Source organism: Astyanax mexicanus, chromosome 10 (assembly GCF_023375975.1).
Source record: "Astyanax mexicanus isolate ESR-SI-001 chromosome 10, AstMex3_surface, whole genome shotgun sequence".
Classification (NCBI taxonomy): domain Eukaryota; kingdom Metazoa; phylum Chordata; class Actinopteri; order Characiformes; family Acestrorhamphidae; genus Astyanax; species Astyanax mexicanus.
Window position 1 is genome coordinate 22949412 of NC_064417.1, and position 12219 is coordinate 22961630.

Genomic DNA, 12219 nt, shown 5'->3' on the forward strand with positions numbered 1-12219 from the left:
AAGCTCCCTGGCAGTTTTTAATACTGCCGGCGTACTGTCAGGAAGCTCCCTGACAGTTTATAGTAGTGCCGGCGTACTGTCAGGAAGCTCCCTGGCAGTTTTTAAAACTGCCGGCGTACTGTCAGGAAGCTCCCTGACAGTTTTTAAAACTGCCGGCGTACTGTCAGCTAGCCCCCTGACAGTTTTTAGTAGTGCCGGCGTACTGTCAGGAAGCTCCCTGACAGTTTTTAAAACTGCCGGCGTACTGTCAGCTAGCCCCCTGACAGTTTTTAGTAGTGCCGGCGTACTGTCAGGAAGCTCCCTGACAGTTTTTAAAACTGCCGGCGTACTGTCAGGAAGCTCCCTGACAGTTTTTAAAACTGCCGGCGTACTGTCAGCTAGCTCCCTGACAGTTTTTAAAACTGCCGGCGTACTGTCAGCAAGCCCCCTGTCAGTTTTTAGTACTGCCGGGTACGTGCCTGGCACTGCCGGGTCGATGAAAAAGTGGCTGGCGGGTGACGTCACGCAGACCCACCACTGCCGCCCGTCTCCCGGCAGGCAAAGATCCAACCCCAACTGCAAATTTATTTTGAAATTAAAGCATCCCTGAACACTATTTTTGCTATTTTAAATGTTCCTGAAATGGTTGGACCATGTTAGTCTGGAGCATGAAGAGGAAGTATGTTATTTCATAGAGCTATGTGATAGATATTGAGATCATTACGAATCTAAAATACACATATCTTGCTGTTTTTGGAGTAACTCCCTCTATTGCCCATGGAAGCCTTTCTAGATCCTGGAGAATTGCTGTGAGGATTTCATTGCATTCAGTGTCAGAAGCATTAATGAGGTCAGGATGCTAAATGGTTATCACCACACCACCTCAACCCAACTCCCAAACTCATCCAATACAGTAATCCAGAGAACACAATTCCACTGCTCTACAGCTTAATGCTGGAGCTTTACACCCCGCTATCTTACGCCTTGCATTAAAAATAGTGGTGCCGATACATTCATTACTGGTAAAGAGTGTGACTGTCTGTGCAAACAGACAAGGAACTTCAGCAAAAAACATATCCATCACAGCATCCACAATGTTTATTAGCTTCCATGGGATGAGACAAAGGTCACAAATAGAGTGTAGTTCCTGTCCCATGACTGGCATGTCAGTGTACATACTCAATATACAGCCATAATTTCTCATTTGCTGCAGTAAACAAAAATAGGGAAAAGTGGAATTGGAATCTAGACAGAATATAACACAATGCCAGATTTATGTCAAAATATTACCATGTCACACAAGATTCAAGGTGTATTGTAATCGAGTATTAATGCTTACTTCTTTCTCGTAAACAGTGTAATATAAGAGATTTGGGTGAATGGGTTAGTAGTAGGAATATTGCGGCTATAACCCCTACTGAGGAATAGACAATATGGCCAAAAGATTATTTCATATTTCTTCATTCTGGTTTATACAATGTAATTCTGATTTCAATGTAAAAGTAGGGCTTGGTCTTGATATTCTCCATGTTAACATATGAGCAATTCTCTAAAAAATTAGTATATAACTGTGTAATTGCACTTTCTGTATGTCTGACATCACGTTATCCTCGCAATATGCACAGCAACTGGTGTACATTGTTGTTTACTGTGTTTTACTACACTACCTCTATTTCACACCCACTAAGGACTCTACTTTTGTACTATATTTTATTGTATTTTATTGTATCTTATCCTTCTTTTGTAGCTTCTGTGTACTATGTATACCTGCTACTAGATGTCCAGTATTTCCCTCTGGGATCAATTAAGTATCTATCTATCTATCTATCTATCTATCTATCTATCTATCTATCTATCTATCTATCTATCTATCTATCTTGTATTTTAGTTCACATAAGTTTCAGCCACATATAAGAGTTCTTTACCAGTTTCTGACAGAAGCACAATCTACTGAGATCCACTCTGGCAGCTTCTATATTTAAATATGTACACTCTTGATGATCCCATTTTGAAAACCGCATTAAAAAAGTAATTTTCTTAATCAAATTACAATTATTAACTTCTTAGCGCTATGTGAAAGGTATAAAAGCCAACCAGCACGCTTTGATGTAACCAGGCTATAGTGGTCTATTGTGTCCTGCCCTTTCTGCCCGGCCTGAATGCAGTATACTGACAGTGCCTTGTAATGAACATGAAGGAGTTAGTGACAGGTGCTGTAAATAATGTACACTATTTACTAGATATCACACACGTTTAGCTGTGGCCCTGTGTTCAATGTTCAGCAGTGGCCTTGCATGCTGCCCCCCCCCCCCCCCCCCTCCCCATCTCAGCAACCAGCAGTCAGCTGACCTCATCATCTGCCTTCTTCTTATTATATCAGACCACGACAAATTCAGCTAGCCTAGCTATGATTTCGGTGCTTATTTAAACATCCTTCACTACCTGACGGTTATAATAACTTGTTTATCAATTATTAGCCTGTATTAACTAACGGAAGCTTATTAATATTCACCTTTGTTATCAGGTCTACCTTGAAATGAATGACATAACCTGACTAGCTGATAGAGAAGGGCTTGGGTCAGTTCACTCTGACGACTGTGGGACAATTTAGCTAACTCTAGCTAGATAACTTAGATAACTAGAAAAGATAAAATTATGATTATATCTTGATATATATAGATGTATATCTTGATTCAGGACATTGTAACATTAGTTTTGATATTATTAATGTAGATAAAAGAGATAAAAATGTTGACAGTCGAAAATAAGCTAAAAAAAAAAAGCTTTTCCATCATTTTTGTTTAAAACAGGCATTATTTATATAGTTAGACAATCTGCACACAGCACTCACCGCCTTCAGCTGCTCCAATCGGTCCTTCATCGCTGGTTCTGAGGTTAAAGCGCTCTGACACCTCGATTAAAATGTTTTTTTGACAGATATTCAGCTGGAATGTGGCGGACAGGAGTTTTAAGCTGGCTAAAGGAGCCAGCTGCCCAAAGTTTCCCCCTCTCTCTCTTTCTCACTCTCTCCTCAGCTTCGCCTCCGGCTGCTCCAGGTCCCCTCGCTCCACCAGCGGGCCATAAAATATGGCTGCTCTGCTCCAAACCCCCAGTTTTTTTCCTCTAAATCTATCTATCCGCTCAGAGGATTAAGACAACAGTTGTGTACGCTTAATCTCTCTCTCTCTCCCTCTGAGTCCTGTAATCATTCTAAAACGCAGACTCTCTCTCTCTCGCTCGCTCTCTGTTCACGCATGCTCCCTCTCTCTCCTTCACTTCATGGTAACAGAGATAGACACGCCCTGCTTTACACGGTCTACCTGTGTGAGTGTTGAGGACATTGAGGAGTGTGTGTATTTTGTGTGTGTGTATTGTGTGCTAATGGTGTGTGTGCCCTGCTCCCTGTCTTAAAGGGGACGCTCTCCTTAAAAGTTTTATTCCTCTAAAATAAAGCTCCATCCTATTGTAGTCAGTGTAATGTCCATATAAGGAGCTCTGATCTAAAGCTGATTGCCTCTATGGGTAAAATACACAGTACCACTGTAGCAGTTTGTCACATAGATTTAGACGAAGTTTAAACAACTTTAGAAACTTATTTTATTCCAAGAAATATTGGCTAACAGCAGAGCTCTGTAGTGGGCGGCCAAAAGCCAAGTTGGGCGAGGCCATGAATTTTAATTTACAGGGGATGTCAATCCGGGGACTTATCCTTATCTTTTTTTATTGGCTAATTCAGCAATAGGGACAGTTTCACGTGCAGCATGCATATACAACTCAGAGTAACCTAATGAATTTTAAAAAAGACAAATACTAATATTTATTAAACAGTAACTTACCCAGAGCCTGATTTAGCAATATAACAACAAAATAAAAATAATAAATACAGTAAGTAGCAAAACCAATACAAAATAAACTGTAGTTATTATCACACATAATAAATATAAATAAAATATTTTTATTTCAGGTTACACTAAGTTACTCAGGGGCCTATACAAAAGCCAGCAAGTGCTATGTGAAACATCAACATCTCTGTAAAGCTAGAAATCATTGTAGCAATGTGGAAAGTGGGCAAGAATTGTCCAAAAAATAATAAAAATATATATTCCATTACTTTCAGAAATATTATTTCATTTAAGGGTAAGTCAAAAAAAAAGTATAAAGCAAGACAGTTAATAGGATTTAAAAATAGATAACTGGCTGGCTTTATTGTTCTGCATTAAATTGGAAATTTAGATATTGATTCAACATTTATTTAAAGATTTTAATTGTTGGGATTCTGAATCAACACTAACATGCTTTTAGAATAAAGCCTCCCAGAAATAATATTAATATTAATCGTACTAATAATATTAATATAATCACACACACACACACACACACATATATATATATATATATATATATATATATATATATATATATATATATATATATATATATATATATATACACATATATGTATATATATATATATATATACATATATATATATATAGAGAGAGAGAGAGAGAGAGAGAGAGAGAGAGAGAGAGAGAGGACAGTTTTCTAGCTTCGCTGACACCCCCACACACTTACTATGAATGAAGTGCAGCCTATCTCAGTTTGCTCTAAATCCTGGATCAATGCGAATAGCCCACTCCAGCAGCCCCTGATCCATGAAAGCTGGTGTTCATTAACATGGTCACCCGCTTTCTCTCTTAAGCGGATAAGGAAGCAGAGGAGATACCCCTCGCTGCAGAACCACAAGTCCAGGGGGTGGGGCTGGATCTGATCCAACTCTTCCTACGTCGTGTTTTCATTGGTCTGAAGCAGATCGGACTCTTCCCCATCCGGTTTTACTCACTCGCCTTTCGGAGTCAAGTAAACAATCACGAACGGGGAAGAGGAGAAAGAAAAAATATAAATAACAATCTGGCAGTAACAACATCCTCATTCTATACTCTCAGTGTACTGGGCATTTTTCCAAGCTCTTTGGAAAATTATACATCGTTACACTCTTTTTATAGAACTCTGTTTTTTGTTCGCCGTTTTGATTGTGTATTAATATCTGTAATAATAAATGAACATGGTAGCTGGTAGATAAGACACTCATTGGCATCCTTTATTTTAATTATTTATTTTTTATTTTGTCTTTAGGCCCTTTTTATTAAAGATAAAAAATGAAATAGTTAATATTTATATAGGAAATGTACAGCATTTTATTATGTTTGTAATCACAGACATGTTCCTTCTTTTAAATCTGTATTGTGTGATTTAAATGTGCTACGTAGCAAATAACATTTTCCAGGATTTATTTGATAAGATAAAAGTCCTGGTCGGGAAACGTAAGCGACACGTGTTAAGTTTAACGACGAATTGAAATGCGATGACTTAAAACCAATGAAAAGAAGATATGGGTGGTCAGGAGGTCAGGCTCCACCCCTTGGATCAGATCCAGCCCCACCCCCTGGACTTGTGGTTCTGCAGCGAGGGGTACTTGAAGCAGAGAGCTATTACCCTGGAAGCACACTTACAAGTATGAACAGTATGTGCTTGTTGGCCTTCTGGTTAAAAACTAGCATTTCAGTTAAAAAACAAATGCAACCAATGGGAATGGCCCCCGTGCATTTATGTGGTACTGCTGCACTTATGGGAGTAGGCCTCAGAGGCCTACACATGCACTGATTCCAAAATACATTTAATAGGATTATCATACCCATTTTTTGTTTCAGTAATACAAAAATAAGTAAAACTATTATGCAGTGAATTCAACATATAAACAATAATGCATGTTTTATGATATAATTACCAAAGTACGGTGGCCGAGAAAGCCCAACGCAGTGCAAATTGAAAAGCGCTGCAAAAGCACAAAACACATCCATCAAAATTACAACACAGGCGCAGCAAATAGAAAAACGCGCTGCAAAAAGAAAAACGCGCTGCAAATAGAACCACAACACAACGGAAGTGAGTCACAACACAACGGAATTTTCCCGGGGGACCTTAAAAGATACTGTACCAGCTGTATACAAAGGACAATAAGTGGCAAACAAGCTTCTGAAAAGTAAGTTATGTTTATTACCTGTGATTACCACGGTTGTGTGCATATTATTAAAAGTTCTGCTTCACAAAACGCCTTGTTTGCCACTTATTGCCCTTTGTACACATAGTGAAGTCCGAGACGTTACTGAAGACGCAGCTTAGCTGGTACAGCATCTTTTAAGGTCCCCCAGGAAAATTCCGTTGTGTTGTGACTCACTTCCGTTGTGTTGTGGTTCTATTTGCAGCGCGTTTTTCTTTTTGCAGCGCGTTTTTCTGTTTGCTGCGCCTGTGTTGTAATTTTGATGGATGTGTTTTGTGCTTTTGCAGCGCTTTTCAATTTGCACTGCGTTGGGCTTTCTCGGCCACCGTACCAAAGGCCTGTAAAGGTCTGTAAGCCTGACGCAGCCTGGGGTCTGTGGTCGCTTTGCGCCCTCTGGTGGCCATAAAGCTATTATCTTGAGCAAGGTCCACAAACTTAGTCATAATACAGTCATATCTGACTCAAGCATCGAGCACATTTTCAAACCCTTCAAAAAGAAGCACTGGGAACATAGTAAGCAACGGTTCTACATTTTGGACAGGTATTACGTCTAACTGGGAAACCAGGCCTATAAGTATAGTGGAGGAATATGCTTCACTGAGTATATTCCCCCGTTTATTTAATTTAAAATGCAAATTACTTACAAATTCAACATTAAGCTTAAATTATTAGCAAAATAACCACCAATCATGCTTTTAAAGAAATATATATATAAAAAGACTTTTCAATAAAGTTTACAGATAGCATGAATCTGGTTGCATTTTATACATTGTATAAAACACCTTAAACTAATGAAAGACTGTTCTTGGCCTGAATCTCACAATGTTAAATGGAGCTCCTCATAACTCTATAAAGGACAGAAAAAGTGTTCTGCCATCATGGCAGGTAAAGCCAGCAAAGAATCAAGAGATGCAAGTTAGAGTTCAGCCATTTAGAGAAGTATTAATACTTAAGAGGTACGTGTTCCTAAAGCGAATCAGCTAAAACTAGTTAAATTTTTTTTTATGGGGTTAAAGATAGACAAGACAGGACATTAATAAATTCTAGTCTTTTAAATTGAACTTACTGTAATTAAAAACTTCAAAGAACTAAAATTATGTACACAATAAGGCCTAGAAAGCTACTTCCAAAGTAACCCAATTTATAAAATCAGAACAGCCCAACAGGAATTGCCTTGACCTCTCTTCTGCTGGACAACTAGGCTGGCCAAACACGTCCCACTTTAAATATAGTTTAAGCCCATGACAGATTTAGTTTATGCAAAGTAAACGACCCAAAATAAGTTAATTTGAAACAAAAAATAAAAAGCCAAGCAACATTATTTTGAGAATGTTTTTATTCAAAGTTGTTCTCTAAGTGCTTAGAGCCATACAGATAGAATAAGCACTGGGACACTCAGTAAACTGCTCTCACGCCTTTGAGTGATTGAGTGTTTGCATGTCTGTTTCAGAGTGTAGGCATGTGTTTAAATGTGTCCTAGAGTGAGTCCGAAAGGTGGCGTTAGGGTTAGCAAGTCTACGTTGAAATCCGAGAACCACACAACTTCACTTTTTATTCAATTTGAAAACACAAAAACAAAACAAAACTTGAAAAATAAAAATAATCTGCGCTGGGGTTTTACAGTAAAAGGGGAGCGGGGAAGGGCAAACTCCTTTTGAGGGCCAAGACCACAAGGAAAGATCAGAGGGGGGGTAACAGGTTAAAGGTCATCATCCTCATCTGGGAGAGCTGTTTCTGATGCCACCTGGGAGAAGGACAGAAGAAAGAAGTTATATATTAATATTGTGGTAAAAACAAGCCATACAAACTTTGGTTAAGTTTTATCACTTGTGTATGTGTACTTACTTTCAGGTCATGCTCGTACTGTGCAGCAAGTGATGGGTCCATAGCGATTTCAGGTGGGGCAAGGGCAGGCATCTCCACAAATTCAAGGTTAGGATCACCAATCAGCTTTCGTGCAAGCCAAAGGAAAGGCTTCTCGAAGTTATAATTACTCTTTGCAGAGATGTCATAGTACTAAAACGGAAACAAAGATTTAACAATACATTAACAGCCAATCAAACTTCACATCCTTCCAACCCAAACTAAAGATCTAAAAATTACACATTAACACTGCATAACAGCAACATTAGTCATTCAGATGTAACAAAATTGCTGGCAGGACACACCCATTGTTCCAGGGAACAGAAGTATAGGGTATTATGCTGTACCTGTAGATTCTTCTTGCGATGGAACACAATGCTCTTGGCCTTCACTTTCCTGTCCTTGATGTCCACCTTGTTGCCACACAGAACTATGGGAATGTTCTCACACACGCGGACCAGGTCACGATGCCAATTGGGCACGTTCTTATAAGTGACTCGAGAGGTGACATCAAACATAATGATTGCACACTGAGCTGGAGACACAAGCAAGAGAAAATGAAACTAAAGTTGCAGTAATGTGTAAAGATTTGGTTCTGTTACTGGGTCATTGAACAAAAAGATGTGAGGCTTCAGTAAAACAGAAGCTATGGTGCTTGACCTTAAAAACTGAGTGTAAAAGATTAACAACAATGGCAAGCAAGAGATATACCTTGAATGTAGTAGCCATCTCTGAGACCACCAAACTTCTCCTGTCCAGCTGTGTCCCATACATTGTATTTGATTGCCCCTCTGTTAGTGTGGAAGACCAAAGGGTGTACTTCAACCCCCAAAGTGGCTGAATGGAAAAAGCAGATAAAAAAAAAAAAAAAAGGTGTCATTACAAACAGATGTAAATAAGTGCACAGACCCGCAGGGTAATGAAAACAATACTTAATTATATACACAGAAGTATTTACACAAAAGATTTTTTTAATTAAAAGACATGCTTAAAACTTGATTTACTGTTTTAACTGACTGCACAATGTTTACCTACCCTGCAAAGCCTGACATACTTAAAGCTCCCCAGCACAAACCTCCCTCTATGTGTAATGGGGCGATTGAGTCACACTCAGGCCACAGTGCTCAAATGAGCACTTCTGAGTTTGAGCACATTCGCTGGAATATAGTAAAGTTCTAAAACAGGCCTGTATACAATTTTTTACAAGTCCAAAGCCAAACTTACCAACATATTTCTTTTCAAACTCTCCTGTCAAATGCCTCTTTACGAAGGTGGTCTTTCCCGTACCTCCATCTCCTACAAGAACCAGCTGTGGGTTGGAAAAACAGTTAACAACTACAAAAATATTAAAATGTGTCTTAAAAGACACACTGCTATACTGTACTGCAATAATTGCTCTGAGTGCTCTGGCTAACAAGCAATATTAAGACAAGCTTTGCCATTTATGATGGTATGAATGTATACAGGAGGGTCTTTTTAGACAACCAGAGACAATTTATCTGTCAGTAACTTACTGTGATAAACGTTAGATATTTAATTCAGACATCATAAGCTCATTTCTTGCTTCAGAACAAATAATATGGCTATGGCTATTCGCCTCTCAACTTTTATAAGTTAATAAAAATGGGGGCATGGCCCTTTAAGCTGACTTCATAAGTTTGTTCAGTAGAGTTGAGGTTTTTTTTTTAAACAATGTTTCCTAAAAGGTCACCAGTGTAGTTTATTAGATGAAATACTCACCTTAAACTGAACCTGTGGGTCGTTTTCTGCCATTGTTGGATGTGTGTGTGTGGGTCTCTGACGCAGCGCGACTCTGCGGGAGAGATGGCGGGAGGGTTAATACAGGCAGACAAAAGGCCGGAGAACAATCCCCCTCCCCACACGCGGTGTCGGGCAAACCCAGTGAAGCTGCGGGACGGGCCTGAGCGGCCTGAGCAGCCCGGCATCAATCAACCAACCACCAGAACGTCTGATAAAGGCGCCAAGCAAGAGCGCAGTAAATGCTAATGAGCTAGCTTAGCTACACGTACAGCACGCTGGGGCCGCGTTCACTACGCCTCACATATTACATCTATGGCTAATATGAATGGTAGCTCTGCTATAAGCGAGTCTGAACCGGTTCCGACCACCGGGTTCGAGTTCAGTCCGGATGGGAGCTCTCAGAGCCGGTTCTGCTGGTTGGTTGAGCGTCATGTCGCACAGCTGCCGCGCTTTTCTAGTTCTCACCAGAAGCAAATCCATCCAGTTAGCTTAGCCAACGCTAGCCTGCTCTCTTTCCGCTGGCTAATGCTAACCGGCTAACTGTTCGCTACCAATACTGATGGGTAATCCAAGTCCAGAAAGTAAAAATCCACCCAAGGATATTTTGTTTCAAAACACCCGGGTACTTTCTATAAAACTATTTACAGGCAACTAAATATAAAAATGTTTTAGCTGCCACGAAATATATTTTGAGAGCTCAAATGTAACACTGTTAGCTAGCTACTGGGGCCTCAAATTAGCCACGTTACTAGCTAGTAGTCAATAAGTAAGTTTGTAGTGAACAGGAAATACTATATGCAATAGCTATATGACAAGCTATTGGTCAAATTGAGTTGTAGCCACAACAGTAAAATTTAAAAGGAGGTCATTAGGTAATATAGTGGCCACATTTAGTCTGCAGAAGACCACAAAAGCAAATTTATTTAATTCAACAAAAATATATAGGCCACACATTAAGTTAGCTGAATTGCAGGGACTTCTTTTAAACGGTGTATTAAAATCTTACAGGGAACAAAAATTTGTTTCAAAGGCCAAAACATAGCTTAGCTACGGTAGTTAGGTTAACATACTGAGCCCACAAATTAGGTGTTAAGTTTAAAGTTCTCCTAAAATGATTGATCACAAATAAGGTTTTGGTTAGTTTACATGAAGCCATATGATAATCGATTATGGCCAAAAAAAGGTTTGAGGCAATAAAATACTACATGGATGACATATTGAGTACATTAGTCACAAGTGAAAAATACACACGCAAATGTAAACAAGTGAAAATGATTTAAAAGCTATCTAGAACGCACAGAACAATATATCAAGGTAACTAGCGTGGCTTATATCTAGTTAACGCAAGCTGAGCCGATGAGCTGCAGTACAGCGATACAGGCGGTCGGATTAAAATCCTGGGATGGACTTCTACTCGCTGGATGAGGACTGTCCTCCTTTAGAGCTACCGGACAACAAAACAAAAAAGAGCGCCGGATCTCAGAAAGACCAGACCCCTCCAATCCAGTCCTCCACCTTACATATACCCTACAGCACAGGACTAACACCCAAAATTACGGATTTATAATAAAATCAGGGAACGCAATAACGTAATCGCATCCGCGCTAGCATTAAGCGCTAACCTGCCTAGCCACACGATGCTACCGCGTTAAACCGAGCCGAGCCCGCCGCTCTAAAGGCCTGATCTAACCCGCGGATCCGCTGAATCGGTGCCGCAGCGGGGCGCGGGAGGCTGAGCGATGTGTTGCGGTGTAAACGCGGGGTGTGTGTGAGCGCTAAGGGCTGATTCTGGTTCCCAGCGCGCGCAGTTCCTACCTGGACGCTCGTGCTCCGCTCTGCCGCGCAGTGAGAAAAGAGCAAATGGCACCGAGCGCGCGACTCTCAGCGCGGCCGCATTAACGCTTCCGCCCCAAGCACGTGACCAGGCAAACCCGCGCGCAGTAACGCGCCCCCGCCTGGCCGCTTTCTGCAACAGCAGCAACCCTAAACTTTCCCATGGAGCAGGTACAGAGTGCAGGGTGGGGTTTGTCTTGCCTTTAGACCAAAGAACATTGCATGAACGTTGTTTCTTAGGTTGTATTACATCTTTTAAGGTTGTTGCATGAGCGCCCATTAAATCTGAGGGAGGCGTTCCCCTTGCACATTGCATAATTATTCGTTTGGAACCACTCCACATTTAACATAAACTATTATATAGCTTTTTGAATGTATTTATATTCGGTTATTTAGATACAGTTTTGTAGAACATTCTAAAAAAAAGTATACAGTAATTTATGTACACCCCATTCTTATTATTATTTAAATATCCATTTTACACTGCACGAACAGAGTACAAGCTATAAGAATACAATACAAACAATATGTACATTATTTACTGCAAGTTAATCCTAGCAACACATATAAAACCATAAAATCACAAACTGCTGGATCAGCTGAGATGGCATCAAAATACTATACTTACAGACACTTCAGACTAACAGACTAAAACTACAGACTAAAACTAACATTAAGGACATGAGAAAGAACTGTTCGGGTACTACAATAACTTACAATAA

The 12219-nt window shown here is 39.9% G+C and overlaps 2 protein-coding genes across 9 annotated transcripts in view; both read right to left on the minus strand.

Annotated features, from left to right (window-relative positions):
- Positions 1–3303, minus strand: part of stx3b (syntaxin 3b) — a 36513-nt gene extending 33210 nt beyond the window's left edge. For 3 of the 8 annotated variants that reach the window (XM_049484498.1, XM_049484496.1, XM_049484497.1), the window contains exon 1: positions 2831–3300. In XM_049484498.1, coding sequence (XP_049340455.1) covers positions 2831–2860 — 30 coding nt within the window. In that variant the 5' untranslated portion in view covers positions 2861–3300. Of the gene's footprint in view, positions 1–2830 lie in introns of all 8 variants that reach the window. The other 5 variants (XM_022683500.2, XM_049484495.1, XM_022683499.2 and 2 more) reach the window with 5 other exon arrangements.
- A 4055-nt stretch (positions 3304–7358) lies between these two features.
- Positions 7359–11603, minus strand: ran (RAN, member RAS oncogene family). The gene is made up of 7 exons (XM_015601896.3): positions 11480–11603; positions 9644–9716; positions 9128–9212; positions 8615–8740; positions 8251–8438; positions 7886–8056; positions 7359–7784 (listed from the first exon to the last, which is right to left on the minus strand). The coding sequence occupies exons 2-7, from the start codon at positions 9674–9676 to the stop codon at positions 7740–7742; spliced, it is 648 nt and encodes a 215-aa protein (XP_015457382.1). The 5' UTR covers positions 9677–9716; positions 11480–11603; the 3' UTR covers positions 7359–7739.
- Between the last annotated feature and the right edge of the window lie 616 nt (positions 11604–12219).

Excerpts from the sequence above, each read along its gene's own strand:
- ran (XM_015601896.3), bottom strand. The coding sequence starts at position 9,676 with ATGGCAGAAAACGACCCACAGGTTCAGTTTAAG. Across the intron at positions 8,439-8,614 it reads AGATGGCTACTACATTCAAG|CTCAGTGTGCAATCATTATG; the intron begins GTATATCTCTTG and ends TTGTGTCTCCAG. Across the intron at positions 7,785-7,885 it reads AGTACGAGCATGACCTGAAA|GTGGCATCAGAAACAGCTCT; the intron begins GTAAGTACACAT and ends TCCTTCTCCCAG.